The sequence below is a fragment of the Phacochoerus africanus genome, chromosome 9 (assembly GCF_016906955.1).
Source record: "Phacochoerus africanus isolate WHEZ1 chromosome 9, ROS_Pafr_v1, whole genome shotgun sequence".
Lineage (NCBI taxonomy): Eukaryota > Metazoa > Chordata > Mammalia > Artiodactyla > Suidae > Phacochoerus > Phacochoerus africanus.
In genome coordinates, this window is record NC_062552.1 from 24,459,733 (window position 1) to 24,479,876 (window position 20,144).

General features: G+C 54.0%; 2 protein-coding genes across 8 annotated transcripts; one reads left to right on the top strand and one right to left on the bottom strand.

Annotated features, from left to right (window-relative positions):
- Positions 1 to 129: 129 nt before the first annotated feature.
- Positions 130 to 14,331, bottom strand: CCHCR1 (coiled-coil alpha-helical rod protein 1). Of its 5 annotated transcripts, none has more exons than XM_047795569.1 (17): positions 14,236 to 14,331; positions 13,099 to 13,165; positions 12,807 to 13,020; positions 10,691 to 10,994; positions 7,532 to 7,695; positions 7,296 to 7,431; positions 6,998 to 7,108; positions 6,640 to 6,789; positions 6,076 to 6,186; positions 5,869 to 5,991; positions 3,278 to 3,552; positions 2,987 to 3,123; positions 2,679 to 2,867; positions 2,484 to 2,585; positions 1,218 to 1,369; positions 938 to 1,109; positions 130 to 475 (listed from the first exon to the last, which is right to left on the bottom strand). In XM_047795569.1, the coding sequence occupies exons 2-17, from the start codon at positions 13,118 to 13,120 to the stop codon at positions 348 to 350; spliced, it is 2,490 nt and encodes an 829-aa protein (XP_047651525.1). In that variant the 5' UTR covers positions 13,121 to 13,165; positions 14,236 to 14,331; the 3' UTR covers positions 130 to 347. The 5 variants fall into 5 exon arrangements, with proteins under 5 accessions (XP_047651525.1, XP_047651524.1, XP_047651523.1 ...); XM_047795568.1 differs by having other exon boundaries at positions 14,194 to 14,331; XM_047795567.1 differs by lacking the exon at positions 14,236 to 14,331 and adding an exon at positions 13,434 to 13,843.
- A 74-nt stretch (positions 14,332 to 14,405) lies between these two features.
- Positions 14,406 to 18,309, top strand: TCF19 (transcription factor 19). 3 transcript variants are annotated; one of them, XM_047795574.1, is made up of 4 exons: positions 14,406 to 14,767; positions 15,161 to 15,752; positions 16,700 to 17,342; positions 17,587 to 18,309. In XM_047795574.1, the coding sequence occupies exons 2-4, from the start codon at positions 15,515 to 15,517 to the stop codon at positions 17,825 to 17,827; spliced, it is 1,122 nt and encodes a 373-aa protein (XP_047651530.1). In that variant the 5' UTR covers positions 14,406 to 14,767; positions 15,161 to 15,514; the 3' UTR covers positions 17,828 to 18,309. The 3 variants fall into 3 exon arrangements, with proteins under 3 accessions (XP_047651530.1, XP_047651529.1, XP_047651531.1); XM_047795573.1 differs by having other exon boundaries at positions 15,192 to 15,752; XM_047795575.1 differs by having other exon boundaries at positions 14,477 to 15,752; positions 16,781 to 17,342.
- Positions 18,310 to 20,144: the final 1,835 nt, after the last annotated feature.

Below are 20,144 nucleotides of genomic sequence, written 5' to 3' on the forward strand. Positions count from 1 at the left end.
AAAAAAAAAAATCTGGAGCTTCTCAAAACAAACTTTGAGCAGCCCGGGAAAGGGATTTTGGAAAAGGAGCCATGTCGTGAAAGAGCCTGTGGGAGGGACCACTCCTCACATTGCCTGGAAAAGAGAGGCTGCAGAGAGAAAATTCCCTTTATTCCTAAAGAGAGCTGTCCAAACAAGGGCTCCTGCTGTAGGCATCATCTTTAGTGAGTCACAGGAGAAATCACAGACATCTTGGTGCCTGTTGTCCTGACGGTGGCCAGATGGGGAAGGGGCTGGGCGGGACCCCCCCCCCCCCCCACTCTGGGGCCCACTTCTCCACCATCCTCATCCTTGGTCATCGCAGCTGCTCAGAGGCAGACTGAAGTAGAAGAGGTCTGGTTCTCTCCTTCACAAAGAGCCTCCTCTTTGGAAATGGCCTCACTCAGGCCCTGCAGGTCATCCAGCAGGTCGGAGAGGGATCCTAAGAAAGAAAACCCTGGAGTTCCCAGTGTGGCGCAGCGGACACACATCTGACTAGTATTCATAAGGGTGCGGGTTTGATCCCTGGCCCTGCTCAGTGGGTTAAGGATCCCGTGTTGCTGTGAGCTGGGGTTTAGGCTGCAGTTGTGGCTCAGATCCTGCGTGGCCGTGGCCGTGGTGTAGGCTGGCAGCTGTAGCTCCAATTCAACCCCTAGCCTGGGAACCTCCATATGCTGCAGGTGCGGGCCTAAAAAAGGAGAAAAAAAAAGTAGTAGACCCAGAGGGACAGGAGGCTGTTAGGTCAAGATGCAGAGGAACAGGGCAGCCTCGGGATGTAAGGGTGATGAAGGAGAAGGCTCCTGGTTCAAGGCGGGCATGGCTAAGAGGCTGTGGGCCTCCAGGGGTCAAGAGAACAAGGCTCATGCACACCAGAGTGCCTGGAGGAGAGGGTCCTGAAGTCCCCCACCCCATCCCTTACCTCTGATGGACTCCTTGGTGCAGCGGGCCACTGCCGGAGGCGCAGGCGCTGAAGACTCAGGGTTCCCGGGGCCAGACTCCACAGGTTTCCCCTTATCCAACAGGGAAGGAAGAACTGCCAACAGTCGCTGCTGCTTGTAACGGGAGAGGAGACCCTCCTGCTGCAAGGTGGCCTGGGAAGGAGAGGATTAAATGCCACCGAGCCGGGGCAGAGCACCGCCCCCCCAACAGCTCTGCTCCCCAGCCAGCCCAGGCAGGGGCCCCGTCTAGCTGCCTCCTACCAACATGAGGTTCTTGTCCCTCTCCAGCTCCTTCAGGCGCTGGGTCAGCCGCTGCCCCTCCTCCTTTCGGGCCTCCTCCTGCAGACGCCGGAGCTCCTGGTTCCGCTCCTTCTCCCGGGTGGCTTTGCGCTGCATCTGGCGCAGGGAGACCACTATGGGAAAGCCAGGCCACAGGGGGAACGGGTGTGGGCCAGCCTAGAGGCCACAAGGCACCAAGAAAACAAGCCTGGAAGGATGGGCAGGAACACTGGGTCCCCAGCTCTGTGACTCAGAGGAGCCACAGATGCTTGTGGCCTTGGGCTCTTCCATACAGAGGGAGGGTGGCCCATGCTCTAGGATCCCATGAATCTGTGAACCCTAAGTACCTTCCCCATCCCCGAACCTTCCCAGAGTCCCTTAGGGGAAATCAGAATAGGGACCGGATACCAGATTGTGTGCAATTCATGTTCACTTTCTTAAAAGGTGACGACGGCACTGAGGTTATATAGGGAAATAGCCTAGTTGTGGGAGATGCTGCTGAAAGGTCATGTTTACAACTTCCTTTCAATCTTCCCCCCCAAAATGTATCTATCAATGTGTGTATGTATATAGAGACAGAGAGGAAATGTGATCAAAGGTTATTAACTGCTGCTTCTAACCAGACGTGGTATATGAGTCCATTACATGAGTCTTTTTTTGTCCTTTGAGGGGCCACACCCACAGTATTTGGAGATTCCCAGGCTAGGGGCTGAATCGGAGCTGTAGCTGCCAGCCTACGCCACAGCCACAGCCACAGCCACAGCCACGGGGAATCCAAGCCGAGTCTGTGACCTACACCACAGCTCACGGCAATGCTGGATCCTTAACCCACTGAGCAAGGCCAGGGATCAAACCTGTGTCCTCATGGATACTAGTCAGATTCGTTTCCACTGAGCCACAACAGGAACTCCTACATGATTCTTTTAACTTGGCTAGGTGTTTGAAATTTTTCCCAATTAAAAATCGGGGTGATCATTGGTGTGGGATGTCAGGTGTGAGATGTCACGATGCCTTTGTGAAGGAGAGTGACAGGTGGGGAGCGGCCCCAGGGGCTTCAGGGCTGGGGGCTTTCGTGCTGTTGCTTGATCTGGGAGCCGGGTAGATGGGTGTTTACCACCTGAGAATTCATCTTCCCTGGTAACTTCATTACTTGCACACTTCCAAAAAAGCTTTAAAGTTTCAAAAATAACCTCATGCCTCAACACTTCCTTCTTCCCAGAAGCCCACCTCCACCCCGGCCCATCTCACCGGCCTTGGTGTGTTCCCTCCGAGCCTCGTTCAGTCTCCTTTCTGACTCTGAGAGCTGTTCCCGCAGCCGAGTTTCCACTTCGGCCACCTTCTCCTGCAGCGCTGGAGTGGTGGTGCAGATGGGGTGTAGGGGGGGGTGGGGCTTGCTTCACGGTCCCCATCGCCCCCTCGGGTCCGCCACGCCCCTCTGCACACCTTGCCCATAGATCTCCTGCTGCTGGGTCAGCTCCTGCCGGAGACCGGCAGCCTCCGCCGTGCTCTCCTGCTGGCCCTGGCGAGCCGCCTCCAGCTGCAGCCCCAAACTGGCCAGGGACTCCTGTGTGCGCTGCAGCTCCTGCTCCAGCTGCTGGGCCACCTCGCTCAGCTTCTGCCGCTCCACCTCCCCTGGGAAGAGATGGCACCCTCTAAGGCTTCTCCACCCCTAGACCCAGCTCTTCCTCTTCATCCCCAAGACTCAGACGCTGGCCCCTGCTCCAGCTCAGTAACCCGAGGACCGGGCGTACCTTGTTCCCGGGCCCGGCCCACCTCCTGCTGGATGATGTGGGCGCTCAGCTGCAGTTCTGCGTCCAGGCGGTTCCGCTCTTCCCGCAGCTGCTCCAACTCGAGGCTCATCTCGGTGGCCGGTGGGGGTGGGGGGCAGCTGAGACAGAGAAGAGAAACAGCTGGGTGGGGGAATCACCCAGCTGCTTGACCCGGAAGGCCCACCCTTCCTCCAGCCTCGCTTTTTTGGTCCAGGGACTGACATCTGAAAAGCCCCACCCCCTCCCATCCACTCAAAGTGGCCTGAACGTCACCTCTCCTGGCGCAGCTGAGCAAGGGCCAGTTTTCGAGCCATCAAGCCTGGGGGAGAAAAGGTAGAAGAGCAACAGAGAGATGCGTTTGTGGGGAAGAGGGGAGACGGGAGGAAGGGGAAAGAGGATGCGGGGCGGGGCGCATCTGGAGGCTGCTCTACCCACCCCCAATGGTGTGGACCTTTCGGACGGCATAGCTGAGGCGGGCGCTGAGGCTGGGCAGCCGGGCCGTGGCCCGCTCCACCTCGGCCATGGTGCTCTGGAGCCAGGCCTGAAAGCTGGAGAAGGCACAAGGTCACCGACCTTCAACCCCACCGCACATCCAAATAGACTCGATCCCCCTCCCTCCAGAACTGCTAAGCTCGTGGGGAAGGCAGGGAAGGGGGAATGGAGCAGGGGCAAGAGACGCTGAAGCTAAGGGGAGGGGCCCCACCTCTGGGCCCTGCCAGTCGTGAAAGAAGATCTGATAGCTTACGCCCCTTGGTGATGGTCAGATAAAAATGATGCAGTTGCTCATAAGAAAAGCACAGCTATTGCTGGTCCCCAAACCTATGATAAGCTTCTCGTTTGGGTCCTCATAAAACAATAGTGAGGTTCATGGGGTTGCACCTTCACGGACCCAGATGCCGTAAGGACTCAGTGACGATGATCTACCTGCAGGGGCTAAAACGAGTGCCCTACGGTGGACTAATTGCTAGTAATTTAGGCATTTTTACCTGCAGGCCCCCGGATGCATCTCCGGAGTGTGGAACTGTCCTGGCACCATAAGCTACATTCAGGGTATATGAACTTATGTGCATTCTTCTTTGGACCAAAGCCCACAGCCCAAGAAGGCATTAAATGACTTTACATCTTTTTAAGCAAACTGCAAAGCTTATTCTCACAATCTGCTTCTTCTTTTTTTTCTTTTTTGTCTTTTTAGGGCCGCACCCAAGGCATATGGAAGTTCCCAGGCTAGGGGTCAAATTGGAGCTATAGCCACCAGCCTACACCACAGCCACAGCAACGCAGGATCCGAGCCGAGTCTGTGACCTACACTACAGCTCATGGCAACTGTGTCAAGGTCAGATCCTTGACCCACTGAGTGAGGCCAGGGATCGAACCCGAAACCTCATGGTTCCTAGTGGGATTCGTTTCCGCTGTGCCACCACAGGAACTCCTTTTCTTTTTTTGTCTGCGCCAGTGGCACATGGAAGTTCCCAGGCTAGGGGATCAAACTCAAGCCACGGCAGTGACGAGGCACAGATCCTCAACATCTAGGCCACCAGGGAACTCCTCACAATCTGCTTTTTGATCACTATTATGTATCAGAGATCAAAGTTATCCTTGCCAACCAATCCCTGATGCCAGCGAAGGCCAGGTCCATGTGCTTTATAAGCTGGCTGGACCCAAAGCAGCTGGGTGGCTCTTGAAAATCAAGAAGCCTAACCAGGGCCCCTGGGAGGAGGGCATCCCTAGCATCCAGCACTAGGTGGGGCTGGAACACCCTAGGAGAGTGCAAGTCTGCCCAAAAAGAAAAAGAAGCAGATGACAAAGGGTGAGAGTGTATCCCTAGCAGCACAGCAGACATCACTTTTATCTGGAAATTATTTGAGCAGGTGCTTCCAATACACTGTGGCTCTTATGAAACCCTTTTCCTGATAGCATCTCCAAGCCATCAAGAGACTAATAAATCTGGCAACAATCTGAGATTGGGTTGGGCGTGGTTTTTTTTGTTTTTTTTTTTTTAGGGCCAAACATGTGGCATATGGAAGTTCCCAGGCTAGGGGTCGAATTGGAGCTGCAGCTGTCGGCCTTCGCCATAGCCACAGCAATGCCAGATCTGAGCCACGTCTGCGACCTACACCACAGCTCATGGCAACACCGGATCCTTGACTCACTGAGCAAGGTTAGGGATCGAACCCGCATCCTCATGGATACTAGTTGGGTTCGTTACCCGAGTCACGACGTCAGGAACCTCCTAAACCTTCAACTGGAAAAACAAACAACCAACGCCCCCCCCCACCCTGGAACAGTTCTGAAGCCTCCTAGGCTCTATTTAGTTCAAGCTGTTACATGACTAACTGTAAGAGGAAGTAATAGCTCACTTCCAGTCAAACACACAATGATTGGGAATCGTAACAAGTGACCCTGGTGTGAGTGTGGGATGGGGTTACCCCTTAAGAATAAACAAACGGGTTTTAGGAGTTCCCATTGTGGCTTAGCAGCTAACTCTTCCGACTAGCATCCATGAAGATGCGGGTTCGATCGCTGACCTTGCTCAGTGGGTTAAGGATCCGGCATTGCCATCAGCTGTGGTATAGGTCACAGACACGGCTCGGATCCCGAGTTGCTGGGGCTATGGTGTACGCCAGCAGCTACAGCTCCTCCTGGACCCCTAGCCTGGGAATCTCCATATGCCGTGGGTGTGGACAGAAAAAGACAAAAAAAAAACCAAACCAAAACAAAACAAAACAAAAACCTAGGTTTTACAGGGCTAGATACCTCCAGCCCTGCATCTTCCACGTGGCCAGCTTTTCGGCCCCTCTTGCCCAAGGCTCTTGAACTCCAAAGCACCCAGGAAGCCAGGGAAGCAGAAATGCTACTCTACCCACCCTCCACCCCAGACACCTGCTGACGGCATTGGCCACAAGCTTCAGCTGCTCCTCCACCTCGGCCGTCTGCTGCTGCCTCCGGCGCCGGGCCTCCTGAGAGCGGCTCAGCTCCATCTGCAGGGCCTAGCAAATGGGCAGTAAAGAGAAGGGTCCCCTTCCTGGGGTGTCCCTGCCCTCCCCTGGCCTCTGCCTGTCTCAGAAGCTGACCTTGGCGCTCATCCGCTCCACCTCCACCTCCGCGGCTTTGTCTTGCAGGGAGCGCTCCAGGATGGCCCGTTCCTGGCCCTGGGTTTCAGCTCTTTCCTGGAGCTCTGCCACCTAGGGGAGGACAGGAGGCAGGTCTAGACCCAAAAGCTGTAGGGGGGACACTGGGAAGGGGTCAGGGGCAGAGGTCTTGGAAAGAAGGCCGCAGAGGGAGACAAAGCTTGGGTTCCTGAGACGGAGTCTGAGTCGGGATTTCCCTCCAGAAACATGGTCCCTATGCCCACACCCTGAGGAAGCGCCCTGTGACCCACCCACAAGGACCCACGGCCTCTGCTCATGCCACCCACCCATCCTTGGATGCTGTCACCTCCTCAGGTGACCATCCCACCTAAGGCCAGCCCACCTCACAAAAAGTAAACCCCACAAGAGCAGGTCCTTGTCAGCCTCTGCTCAGGGCTGTGCGGCCAGCACGTGAGAAGCATTCAGTAGGTAGCTACTGAATAAATGCCAGCCCTAAAGAACAAAGAGCTGGGGGAGAAGACGGGGAGAAAGAGGGTGCCAGGCCACCTGTCCCTTCAGCTGCTCCACGCATCCTCTGTGCTCCAGCTCCTGGGCCTTCAGCTGCACCATGAGGGCGAACACCTTCTCCCGCCAGCGCTTCAGCAGGGCCTGGCACTTCCTGGTGAACTCGGGCTCCAGGCAGTCTGAAGGCTGAACCTGCAGATGGAGGAAGTGGCGGGGAGTGTGGGCTCCTGGGGAGCAGAGGAAGCGGGTGGGTTTTGTTTCTTCTGTCCTGCCTAGGCCATCGGCAGCCACAGCAAGAAAAGGCATTCAGGGGAAGACGATGCTGGCAGGTTCTGGGAGGGGCACGCCAACCCCTCCCATGCCTGGGGTTGGGGACAGGGCAAGGCACCCAGGGGCCTACCTTGCGGGCCAGCTCCTCCTCCTGTATGCAGAGGATGTGTGTGAGGCTCTGCACGCGCACCTGCAGCAGCTCAGCCGTGGTGTGCAGCCCGTCCCGGTCCTCCTGCAGCTGCTACGGTGGAGTGGGGGGAGAGGGAAGGCAGCCGCTCTGTTGGAGCTCCCAGAAGCCCTCGGGGATGGCCAGTCTGGGCCCCCGTCACGGCACTGCCTTCTCTCCCGGGGGCTGTATTCTGCTCCAGCGGCCCCCTTGCCCAGGACCTGAGCCCTCATGTCCCACCCCATGCCCAGCACTCTCTCACCTGCACAGTTTCTAGAAGCTCCTGTCGCTCTGATTCCCACGTCTGGCTGTGGACCTCGGGAGGAACCTGCTCCCCCACATATCTCCTTAGGTTCTCAGCCAAGGTCACCTGAGCCTCCAAGTCCTCTTGGGTCTTGCTAGGGTTGGGGTGGGAGCAGGGTAGCCATCAGTAGGGCACCCTGGAGACCCACCCCACCCACCAACTGCTGGGCCCCCCTCGGCCACCTCCCTACTCACCTCAGCTGCTGCCGCAGCAGCTCAGCCTCCCTCTGGGCCGCAGCCAGCTCCTTGGCTTCCTCTGACCTCCTGGTTTCCAGACTACTCAGAGATTTCTCCAGGCCCCCAGCCTTGTGAGTCAAACTGGAAAGAGCCTCCTGGTGAGCCTGTGTCAAGGAGGAAAGCTGTGGAGAGAAGAGGGCGCTCAGCAGGGCCTGCTGGCCCACAGCTGGCTTCCCAAGTCCTCCTCCTGCCTCAGCCCTGCCCCTCACCCCCACTTCCTATGACCTTAGACGACGACCCAAGAAATCACCCAACGGCACACGACTGAATGGAGACCGTCCTTGGCGACTTACTCCCCCTCACCCCGGCAGGTCTCCCCCAAAACACTGTCACTCCTCTCCATATCCAGTGCCACCAACCTGAGGTTAAAAACCGCCCTCATTTCTCGACAAGGACAACTGTCTCCTGACTGGTTTTTAAAAACCACCAGTGGTTTACCCAGACCAAAACCCAGCTTCTTCCCTGGGCCTGTGAAGCGTGTTGTGCCTTGGCCTCTGCCTGCTTCTCTGAGCTTACATCCTGTCCCTCCCTGTGCCCACTCTGCTCCAGCCACCGTCCCCGCAACAAGCCTGCCCTTTTCCACCTCGGAGTCAACCCAGAGGCTTGGCTTCCCCCAGCTCTTCAAGTCTTGGGGACACCATCCCCTTGGGCAGGCCTCCCGGGGCCTCTACTCCCCACCCACCACCCACTCTGTCCATCACATCACACCCATCCTGCACTTCTTAGCATCATGAAATGATCCAGCTTCTGCACATGCTTACTATCTGCCTCCCCATCCCGAAGGAAGCCCTAGGAAGGCAGGCACTTGTCCTTGGTTCACAGCACCTCCGTCAGTGGTGAGGGTGTCAGAGTTGCTGAAAGAGCTGGGGTCAGCCGGTGACGGAGGGGAAGTCACTGCTCTCACTTGTGGCCTGCCCACCTCTAGCCCTATCTCCAAACCACAGTCACAGGGGGCTTTTTAGATATGAATCACAAAACTGGTCCTTCTAGACATAAAATACAAACGTGATCACCTCATTTCCCTGTTTAAAGCCTTTCGACAGTTGCCCGTTGCTCTTAAGGGAAAGTATAAAGATGAACCAGCCACTGGCCTCACTCCACCCCAGCACCCAGAGCCCCTCTGGCCCCCTCCCATCCATGTACTGCACCCACCGCCTCCCCACATGCTTCCTCGCCAGCCAACTCCTACTCAGCACAAATGTCAATTTCTTAGCATTAACTATCTTTCATCAATCTAAAGGCCCTTTATATTTTTCTTTGAATGACCTCCTTTGTCCATTTTCTGACTGAACTGCTGGACTGCTATCCATTTCTAGGCACACATTATACAATAGGGATATAAGCTTTTTCTTCTGATGTGAGCTGTAACTACTCTTCCTTAGTTTATCACTTGCCTTTAATTTTACTTTGTCATTCCTCAGTTTATTTATTTATTTATTTTGTCTTTTTGCTATTTCTTTGGGCCGCTCCCACGGCATATGGAGGTTCCCAGGCTAGGGGTCTAATCGGAGCTGTAGCCACCGGCCTACACCAGAGCCACAGCAACGCGGGATCCGAGCCGCGTCTGCAACCTACACCACAGCTCATGGCAACGCCGGATCGTTAACCCACTGAGCAAGGGCAGGGACCGAACCTACAACCTCATGGTTCCTAGTCGGATTCATTAACCACTGCGCCACGACGGGAACTCCTCATTCCTCAGTTTAGAATCATCAAGGCAATACATTAGTCTTTGCTTTAATGGCTCTGAATTTTGGTTTATAGGTAGAAAGGTCCCCATTCCCAAGTTATAAAGGAATTCATCCATATTTTCTTTTTCGTCTTTGGCCACCCCACAGTATATAGAGCCCCCAGGCCAGGGATCAGTTCTGAGCTGTGGTTGCGACCTAAGCTGCAGCTGTGGCAACTCCAGATCCTTAACCTACTGTGCTAGGCTGGGAATCGAACCCATGTCCCAGTGCTCCCAAGATGCTGCCAATCCCATTGTGCCACAGCAGGATCTCCCCCCAAACTTTCTTCTAATGCCTTTATGGTTTCATTTCTTAACATGTCAACTAGTTAGGGTGCCTTTCCCAAACCCCAGACCAGTTAGGCCTTCTTTGTCCCTCTCCTTGGCACTTCTCCCAACTGCAATGAATTTTTTTGTACGCTTGTTTTGTTTTTTTAGGGCCGCACCCGCCGCTTATGGAGGTTCCCAGGCTAAGGGTTGAATTGGAGCTGTAGCTGCCAGCCTACACCACAGCCACAGCAACACGGGATCCGAAACACGTCTGCAACCTATACCACAGCCTATGGCAATGCCAGACCCTTAACTGAGCAAAGCCAGGGATGGAACTCACATCCTCATGGATACTAGTCGGGTTTGTTAACTGCTGAGCCATGATGGGAACTCCCTGCAATGAATTAATTAGGACTAAATCAAGTGCTGAATGTGTGTGTCCCCCAGCAGGCTGTCAGCTCCACCCAGGAGGGCAGGGACTCAGCTCACCCCAGTGTCCTGGCTCCTGTCTCACGATGACAAAGGGTAAGCACAGATAAATGCTTGCTGAGTAAATAATCTCTCTTTCCCAGTCCACCTTAGGACACCACTACCATCTTCCCCCACCCCCACCCCCAGTGCTCCCAGATGAACTGGGTACCTGGAGTAAAGTAGGAAAACAAACTACTTCCTACTGAAGAGGAACAAGGGGGAGTTCCCGTCATGGCGCAGCAGAAACAAATCCGACTAGGAACCATGAGGTTTCGGGTTCGATCCCTGGCCTCGCTCAGTGGGTTAAGGATCTGGCGTTGCTGTGGCTGTGGTGTAGGCCGGCAGTTACATCTCAGATTAGACCCCTAGCCTGGGAACCTCCATATGCAGCGGATGCGGCCCTAAAAAGATAAAAGAGGAAAAAAAAAACAAAAAAGAGGAAAAAGGGCTTCAAGTGGTGGAAGGTCGCCTGAGTCCTGGGGGAAAAGGGCAATCGGAATATGACCGACACAGCCAAGTTCCTCTTCCCAGACACCTGTTCTTTTCATCTTCACCAAACAGCTCATCACTCTTTTCTGCAACACCTGCTGTTTACTGAAGAGCTCCCGCCCAGATCACCACTGAGCCCTTCCCAGGGCCACATTCACCTCCTCTTGGTGCAGCCTCTGAACCTCCTCCAGCTCCCGCTGGCTCCCCTCTTCCAGGTTCTTCCGGACAACCTCAGCCCCGGCCAGGGCAGCACGCAGGCCCTCGGCCTCAGCACGGCCGGCCTTCTCTGCCCGTGCCAGCGCCTCCAGCTCCATGGCCTGGGACTCCAGCCTCATCTTCTGCTGCAGCGAGGTCTCCCGCAGCACCCGGACCTCCTCCTCGAGCCGCCGCAGCTCTTGCAGCTGCCGAGAAATCAGCTCAGCCTGCTGGCTCAGGGCCTGTGACCCCGCCAGCTCCACGGACCTTCAAAGACAGGTTAGCACAGGTGAGACCTGTCTCTGGTGCCAGCAGGGTGGCCAAGGCACAAATGGAGATGGGAAGAGGAGAGGATTCCTCTGCTCCAGAGAGGGGGGACGGCAGGGGATGAAGCTGGGCTGTAGCGCTCTCCGCATTTCCATCGCGATCATCATTCATGGCCCTACTACGCACATCTGGGCCCACAGGACCTAAAAGCTAGCTGAGTTCCTGGAACATGCTCTATCTCAAGGTCACTATACAGGCAGATGTGTTAAACATCAGATGTGCATATTATTAGGCTGCATATTCTGAACTGGAGAAGTTGGAAGGACATTCAGAGACTTCTGAATTCTTTTTTTGGTCTTTTGTCTTTATAGGGCCACACCTGTGGCATATGGAGGTTCCTAGGCTAGGGGCCAAATCAGAGCTGTAGTTGCTGGCCTATACCACAGCTCACAGCAACGCCGGATCCTTAACCCATTGAGCGAGGCCAGGGATAGAACCTGCGTCCTCATAGATACTAGTCAGGTTTGTTAACTACTGAGCCATGATGGGAACTCTGACTTCTGAATTCTGATTTAAGGGTGAGGAAAAGTTTGAGGAAGGTGCAAAGAGAGGTCACAACTTCCAGTGTCAATATGGCAGGGCCAGACGCTAGGGGAAAGTCATATATTGAGTTCCTGCTGGGGAACAATAGATTGGCTGCATCTCTGGAGCATTGGGATGCAGGTTCAATCCCTGGCCCAGCATAGTGGGTTAAGGATCTGGCATTGCTGCAACTGTGGCTCAGATCTGATCCCTGGCCCGGGAACTCACTATGCCTCAGGGCAGTCAAAAAAAAAAAAAAAATCAGTTGAGTGTTAGGTACTCATGAGACGTCCCAGAGGGTAGCACTTCCAATAAGTTACATAGTCTCAACCTTTGACGAGCAGTCTACTGGTGTCGCATAAAGTTTAAACCAGCTTATCCCATGGCTCTTGACACAGCTTCCTCACTGAGGCCCAGAACAGCATTTTTTTGTTGCTGTTCAAGGAGCAAAGATCTGTAGCCTAGAGTCATTAAGTGACGGCCAAAGGACTCCCAGCTGGTAGCCACATTAGCCACAGAGAGTCTGACTCTCACTCCAGTGCTCCCCTTTTGTCATCATGCTCTTTTCTCTTTGATGGGATCCAAGGTCGACCCATCTGCAATCCTGCTCTTGAGCAAAATGGCAGGATGACATTCCAGTACATTTGGGAGAAGACACCCATGAAACATCAAGAATGAGAATTTTCACAGGTAACACATCGACAGATGGCACGGACAGCTCCCTCAGAACGAATCCTCGCTACCACAGCACATGGCCTGTTCTCCCCGCAGGTACTGCATCTTACCTTATTCTACGCTTAATACAATTGGCTGTGGGTCAACCTATTTCCTCCCTTAGAATTTTTTTCCTTTCTTTTTTGGCTGCACCTGCAACATGTGGAAGTTTCCAGGCCAGGGAGCGAAACTGTGCCATCCATAGCAGCTACCTGAGCCACTGGACTGACAAGGCTGGATCCTTAACCCGCTTAACACAAGAGGACTCCTTCCCTTAGGATTTTAAATTCCATGATATCAGGATCTTTCTTTTTTCTTTTTCAGTTTTGATACCCCTGTCCCTAGCATCGAGCACATTGTCTTATTATTATTTGTGCACTGTAGGCACCAACAATTGCTTATGTACAAATGAAGAAATCATGGAATGAAGGGCTGAAATAGGGTAAAGGAATCTATTTCAGTGAAGAAGGGGCAGTGGCAAGCAAGCCCGAGAAAACAGCAACAGGAGATCCCTACCTGCCTCGCCACCCTGGCTCCTGCCCTTTGCCAGAAACTTCCTTTTCCCACATGGTCACTTGAGGTCTCTGGTTGTCTGACAGCCTCTCTAAGACATCTTGGTGGGCCGGGGGCTGGACCAAGGGAATGTCTGAGACCCAAGGGGGAGCCATTCTCGGCAGAGTTGGATGGGGCCGAGCTTGGAAGTGGGATGGGGGTATCAGCCTGGTGGAACCTGAGGAATTGTAAGGACAAAGATGGTCAGTTTCCCAGGGGGACACAATCACCAGTTCCCTTGCAAGTTCCCACTGACCTGAACGTCGAAACACCTCCATATCATCTGAAGTCTCTAGATTCTGTGTCCAGTCATCTATGTTCTCCTGGACAATAGGAGAAACAAGGACACTCCAATTCATTTTCAAGCCCCCTTCCAAAGAGAGCCCCTACAACAGCAAAGTCAAAAGCCTTAAATAACAGCCAGGGATGGCCAACTCTTAGCTCCTCTTTTCCTACTTCCCAAAAGAAGCAGGAAATATCTGAAAATCACTTGCTTGTCTCAATCTGGTTCCTAACAGAACTATGGCAACAGCCACGAGATGGAACAAATTTACTGAGACAGGCTGAGAAGTTCTTAGGTTTTGCTCATACTTGTAGAATTCTGGGCAGTGCCTTTACCCTCCTCCTTAAGTTTCTACAGTCTCTGCTGTTCCTGGATGGAGACGACGAAGGTGTGCGGTGCAGGGGCTGTGAGCCCAATCGCCGGAGTTCTCTCCATGGCTCAGCAAGGCCTTGGGGAAGCCCATCCAGACACCACCAAGCCATGACTCCTGGGTCCTTCCTTATCAAAGCGCTGACCCAAAGCCTGGCCCCAGATGAGCATGGCTACATGTAGAGCAGGACACCTATGGGACCCCCAGGGAATCCAGGCAGCCTAGACCCCTTGGCAGAAAAGTCATCTCATCCAAACCCTTTCAGCAACTCCCTGCTCAGTTTCTCTCTACTGTCCTCTCAGTTTCCATTCCTGTCTCCCACCGGCCTCTCCAGAGCCCCAGACAAGAGACGGCTCTTCAAGATCTCCCCACCCTCCCACCCGAATCCATCTATTTCCCCCCCAATCTGAGATTCCTATGCCCCTCCCTACATCCTAATTTGCTTTGATCCAGAAGGAATTATTCTGGTCCCCCACGCTCATCTCTCAATTCAATTGCCTGCTCTCCCTCCCGCTTCTCCCGCAGATACTCCTAAGTCTTCGCCCTGCTGGACGCGGAGCTCTAGGGCTGTTCTGACCACTTCATTTGTTCCTTTACCCGGACCCTGTACCCCTCCACCCTGTGGACCCCTGAACCCACCCCTGCACCCCCTCTCAGCCCTTCCCGCCCCCAACCGACTCTTCCCGAATACCCCTTACCCAGCGCGAGCGACCCCTCTGCCCTTTGACCACACCCCCTACCCCTGGCTCCGAAGCGCGGCCTCAGCCCCTGACCGCGCCTGCGCAAAGCGGGCAGGTTGGCGGGACGCTCTAAAGCCCTTCACCCTTCCGGGAGGAGGAGGGGAAGAGGTGTACGCAGGCGCGGTAGTCTAAAGCCCGGCCCAATTATGGCACTGAGGGCATCTCCGCGCCCTGGCGGCTCCTCCCAACTCCGGGAACCCGGGAAAACTTGTGAACTAATCAGAAAAAGCGGAAGGCGGGAGATCGGAGGCCCTCCCAGCGCGTCGCCCAATGGAGGGAAGGAGGGCAAACGAGATGGCCAATCAGAAACGGTACGGGGGGCGTGCTCTCTCGGCGCGAAGTTCAGACCCGGGAATTCCGAAGGCGGAGTCGGTGCTGCCCGCGCGCGGAGACGGCGCCCCTCCTGGCCCAGGCTTCCTCGCTGTCAAACAGCCGCTGGAGCGCCAGCCCCGGCCGGAGCCTGAGAGATCCTGAGCTGCCGCACAGGCTGGCACTGCCCGGAAAGGGGACCGCTTCGAGACTGCACCTCGCGGTAGATAAGAACCTGGATTGCGGCGGGGAGGGGAAAGGCTGGGTTTCCCTCGCATGATCCCGGGAAGCCCTATCCTGTCTTTAATCCCACCTGGAGAAGTCGGGAAGCAGGGGTTTAGATCCGCTTTGTTAGAGAACATAGAGACCCATTTGCACTGCCTTTGGAGGGGTGACAGTGGATACACTTCCCATGGGGGTTTAAGCTATCTAGTTATGAGTGAGGGGTTGGCCAGAAGAGCGAGGCGCGGGCTAGCAGGCGGGTTACTCTGTTTGGATTAGCAGAATTGACAGGAAACTTCTCTTCTCCAAATTACACTGAGGTGACAAGTTAGTATCACACAGAAGCAGGACCCCAGTCCTCCCCCCTTATACACACAATTCGCATATCCCCCAGAAGCTGCCTAACGTATTGTTGCCTGGCACAGACTTGAAGGCTCCCGGAATATTCTGCAGCCTGAGGATCTGATTCAACTTCGTGCCATAGGACATCTTCGTCTTTGCACTATACTGGGACCCTCACGAAATTTTTCAGTTGGAAAACTGTTGACAGCCAATCTTGCATCGAGTCCTAGGCCCTTGCACTCTGAATTTACACTATTCGGGGAGCGTGCCCAAGGTTGAGATTGCACAAAGCACAGTTCAACTCTGCATCAGAGGGAAAGCAAACTTAGGCCAGCTGTGCATGGCCCAGGAGTGGGAAGTGATGGATTCCTGAAGTGGAAGAGGTGGTGCAGAGGGGGCACCGCCCATGCTGCCCTGCTTCCAGCTGCTGCGCATAGGGGGCGGCAGGGGTGTCGACCTTTACACCTTCCACCCCCCAAGTGGGGCTGGCTGCACCTACCGCTTGGGCTGCAGGGCCGACCTGTGTGATGTGGCCCTGCGGCCCCAGCAGGAGCCCGGCTTCATCTCGGAAGTCCACGCGGAGCTGCACGCTGAGCGCCGGGGTGATGACTGGAGGGTCAGCCTGGAGGACCATAGCAGCCAAGGTGAGGAGTGAGCAGAGCAGCCTTATGCCTGGGCAATGGCAGTTCTGGGCTGCAAAGTCTCCACAGGGACCATTGCCTGCCTTCCACCCAATCTCCCCTTTGGGCTGGCTGGATGGTTGTCACCCAGACCTGTCCTCCCACCAGAAATGTGCAGTGTCAGAAGCTCTTTGTGGAGCTGACCTTGTTTAGCTCATTCAGGGGCGGGAGCATCATCAGAGAAGTATCACAGTGGGGTTGTCCTGGAGCCAAGCTCGGATTTGACCCAGTTTCCAGACTTGTTCCCAAGTTGGCGCCTTGTTCTTGGCTTAGGGCGATTACATGTTGAGTTGTTTTAATGATCTGAACCTATGTCTTACTCCTTTGACTTGGAGGCAATTAGTCTCAGAAGGCCTGGGTTCACATCTGAGTGGTGCCACTGACCCCCGGCAGCGTCACTCAGGCCTGTCACTTCACCTTTCTAGGTATTAGTTTCCTCCTAGGTAAACTATAAGCCTTTCTTAGGTCTGTTTTGGTTGGGAATGTTGTGAGGATTGAATAACTAGTGGCCAAGATGCACCTAGTGCTTACTGTTACAAGCCAGAACTGTCCTAAATGCACTAAATGCAGGTGAGCACAAATATCCCCATTTTCCAGACAAGGAAAATGAGGCACGAAAGTTGCCCAGGGCCACATGGCTGGTTAAGTAGTGGAGCTTGGATTTGAACCTAGACAATCTGAACTATGCGGATAGGTGTTGAGGCAGAGCTGGGTGAGTGAGCATCTCTGAGAATCAGACCTCAGTAGATTGAGGGAAGGAGCTTTTTCCCTCCATGTGTCCAGTGGGAGGGCATAAGAAACAAAAATTTGTTCCCAGTTCACAAGGAGCTTGCTATCTGGTGTTACCTGCGAAGGGACTTAGAACATGAGAACTGGATAACAGATGCAATGTTCTTCCTCGTGTTCCCCAGAAAATCAAACAGGACCAGATCTCTCCACTTCTGACCCACCATTTGTTTCTGTCGTTCTGTCTGGTGCCCCACCACCAACAGGGACTTTGGTCAATAATGTCCGACTCCCAAGGGGTCACAGGCTGGAGTTGAGTGATGGTGACCTTCTGACCTTTGGCCCTGAAGGGCCCCCAGGAACCAGCCCCTCAGAGTTCTACATGTTTCAGCAAGTCCGAGTCAAACCTCAAGATTTTGCTGCCATCACCATCCCACGGTCCAGGGGAGAAGAGGGAGAAACCAGAGCTGGTTTCCGGCCTATGCTGCCCTCCCAAGGGGCCCCCCAGCGCCCCCTCAGCACCCTCTCCCCCACCCCCAAAGCCACCCTGATCCTCAACTCCATCGGCAGCCTCAGCAAGCTCCACTTGCAGCCGCTCACATTCTCTCGGAGTGGGGGTGGGCCGCAGAATCCGCCCGTTTCCACGACTCCTGGGGAAGTGAGGACCACCTCTTCGGCCCCACCCCCAAGAAACCGGAGGAAATCAGCTCACCGCGTGTTGGCAGAACTGGACGATGAGAGAGAGGCTCCCGAGAGCCTCCCACCCGTGCTTATAGAGCCCAGGAAGAAACTGCTCCGTGTAGAGAAAACCCCGCCGACACCCAGTGGGTAAGTGGAGAGAACTCCATCTCATCATTTCACTGCCTTTTGACTCCTTTTTAGAGCCCTAGACTGGGAGGCGGCTCTGCCTGGGGGATAGAGACCAGAGGTGGACCTTGGGATCGCAAGACCTGGGTTGGTTCTGCTCGGCAAATTCTAGTGAATCCATATAGGTTCACTTTGATTACCCAGGGGAAAGTTCTAAGCTTCTGCAGGTTTCCAGTGACCCTAGTTTTTGTGTCACTTTCTTCAGAAATCGTCGTGGGCGTCCTCGGAAGCACCCAGTGAGCAACCCCAGGGCTCCCCCGGCAGCTGGGGGCGGGGAGCCCTGTGCAGCCCCCTGTTGCTGCCTACCCCAAGAAGAGACAGTAGCTTGGGTTCAGTGTGATGGTTGTGACACCTGGTTCCATGTGGCCTGTGTTGGCTGCAGCATCCAGGCTGCCAAGGAAGCTGACTTCCGGTGCCCAGGCTGCCGTGTAGGCATCCAGAGCTAGGGCCGGCCACCAACACCAGAGGACAGAGCCGGCACCTCCAGGCCATGGGGGGACAGGGAGTCCTAAGAGATGCCTTCTTCTTCCCTTGCCTTCCCCCAGGGTGGTGGGGGGATGAGTACAGAGGAAGGGTCCATTGCTATGGATTATCAATTCAAGGCCCTTGGAGCCAAGGTGGCAGAAGAGATGGTTTCCTGCCAAAGATACTGCTGCCTCCAGGAAGTTGCCAGTGAGCTGGAAATCCCCACTGTTATAAGCTGTTGTGGGTCCTTGTCATGGACACTAGAATGTGTGGTCAGGAGCATTCGACTGCAGAGGGCCTGCCTGGAAGGGTGGCAGCCCCAGACTTGAGCAAGCAAGATCTTAATGGCAGCACCTAGCCTTCCTTACCTTGTGGATAGTCCTGCCACTGACCATGACTGTGACCTGACTTTTCAGAGCTTTGCTTCCATTTCCGAATAAAGAATGAGCAGCTTCATACACTCCAAGGTGCTTGCTCTTTTTGTGGGTCTGATACCCCTTGTTTTCTAGTTCTTGGGAGAATGGACTTGGTAAAGTCTGGAAAACTAATTCAGATTCTTTGCTTTTTTTTTTTTTTTTTTGTCTTTTCTAGGGCCACTCCCGCAGCATATGGAGGTTCCCAGGCTAGGAGTTGAATCGGAGCTGTAGCCGCTGGCCTACACCACAGCCACAGCAACGTGGGATCCGAGCCGCATCTGCAACCTACACGACAGCTCACGGCAACGCCGGATCGTTAACCCACTGAGCGAGGCCAGGGATTAAACCCACAACCCCATGATTCCTACTCTGATTCGTTAACCACTGTGCCACGAGGGGAACTCCAAAAAACTATTCAGATTCTTAAGGGAAGAGAGTGAGCAGACAAAGCAGAGAAATACAAACCTGCTTATTGAAATGGTGCAAACATACGGGATAAACTGGAGGTGGGAAGACAGAAAAAAGGAATCCGGGTAATTAGTTTCTACTTTAAAAGAAAGCAGGCGTTCCCATTATGGCTCAGCAGTAACAAACCCCGCTAGTATCCAGGAGGTTTGATCCCTGGCCTTGCTCAGTGGATTAAGGATCTGGTGTTACCAGGAGCTACATCCGGTGGTGTGGGTGGCAGATGTGGCTCAGATCCCAAGTTGCTGTGGCTGTGGTGTAGGTCAGCAGCCACAGCTTAGATTTGACCCCTAGCCTGGGAACTTCCATATACCACAGCTGTAGCCTTAAAAAGATAATAAAGAAAACAGATACACTACCATTAAACTAAGGTAGCTGGGATTTGGTCAAGTTCATGAACGGCAGAACTTTTTTACAAGTTTCGCCGGTACTACCAGGAAGAAAAAAACTTGGGACACCAGCTGGAGCAGATACTGACCTGGTCAAGTCTATCAGCCTAACCTACCTGGCTACACTGATCTCTTCTGAGTCTTAACCAAGCCAAGATACTGTTAAAGCAGAATTTCTATAATTCTTATTAGGAAAGCCCTGTCTTGACCTAGTCTATTGCAATCTGCATGTCCATATCCACTTCCTATCCTACTTAGACTTACCAACCTAAGTTTTTTACACACCAAGGAAAGGCTCCAGAGCAAGGGCTCCGATTAGATAGTATCAGAGCCAGGACTAAAACACGGGGGGTTAGTGGGTCACTCACAGATAGGGGAGGCAAAAACCTTAAGTGGAAACAAAATGGACCCCAGTATCAAAAAAGCATAGGCGGGAGGTCTCTGGTGGCTCAGCAAGTTAAGGCTCCAGTGTTGTCACTGCTGTGGCAAGGGTTACAGGGGTGGCGAGGGTTCAGTCTCTGGCCCAGGAATTTCCACGTGCTTCAGGGACAACCAAAAGAAAAAAAAACCCACAAGATGGAGTTTCTGGTTGAGGTGATATGCAAAAGAAATAAGTACATAAAAGACTAGATTCCTTGGAGTTCCCGTCATGGCTCAGTGGTTAACAAACCCGACTAGGAACCATGGGGTTGTGAGTTCGATCCCTGGCCTTGCTCAGTGGGTTGGGGATATGGCGTTGCCATGAGCTGTGGTGTAGGTTGCAGATGCGGCTTGGTTCCTGCATTGCTGTGGCTCTGGGGTAGGCTGGCAGCTGTAGCTCTAACTGGATCCCTAGCCTGGGAACCTCTATATGCTGTGGGAGCAGCCCAAGAAATGGCAAAAAGACAAAAAAAAAAAAAAGACTAGATTTCTTAGCACAAAGCTACTAAATTCCAAAGTAGAGTGGGGGAAAGCAAAAAGCCAGCTCCTAATAGAGAAGGGGCTATGTAGAAAACTACATCTTTAGGTAAAAATATGGCCTTCACCTC

Coding starts and splice junctions, on each gene's coding strand:
- CCHCR1 (XM_047795567.1), bottom strand. CDS start 13,607: ATGGCTTGGTGGTGTCTGGATGGGCTTCCCCAAGGCCTTGCTGAGCCA. Junction 5,992..6,075: donor TGGAGCGGATGAGCGCCAAG/GTCAGCTTCTGA, acceptor CCCATTTGCTAG/GCCCTGCAGATGGAGCTGAG. Junction 2,586..2,678: donor GCAGGAGATCTATGGGCAAG/GTGTGCAGAGGG, acceptor CCACCACTCCAG/CGCTGCAGGAGAAGGTGGCC.
- TCF19 (XM_047795574.1), top strand. CDS start 15,515: ATGCTGCCCTGCTTCCAGCTGCTGCGCATAGGGGGCGGCAGGGGTGTC. Junction 15,753..16,699: donor GGAGGACCATAGCAGCCAAG/GTGAGGAGTGAG, acceptor CGTGTTCCCCAG/AAAATCAAACAGGACCAGAT. Junction 17,343..17,586: donor ACCCCGCCGACACCCAGTGG/GTAAGTGGAGAG, acceptor CACTTTCTTCAG/AAATCGTCGTGGGCGTCCTC.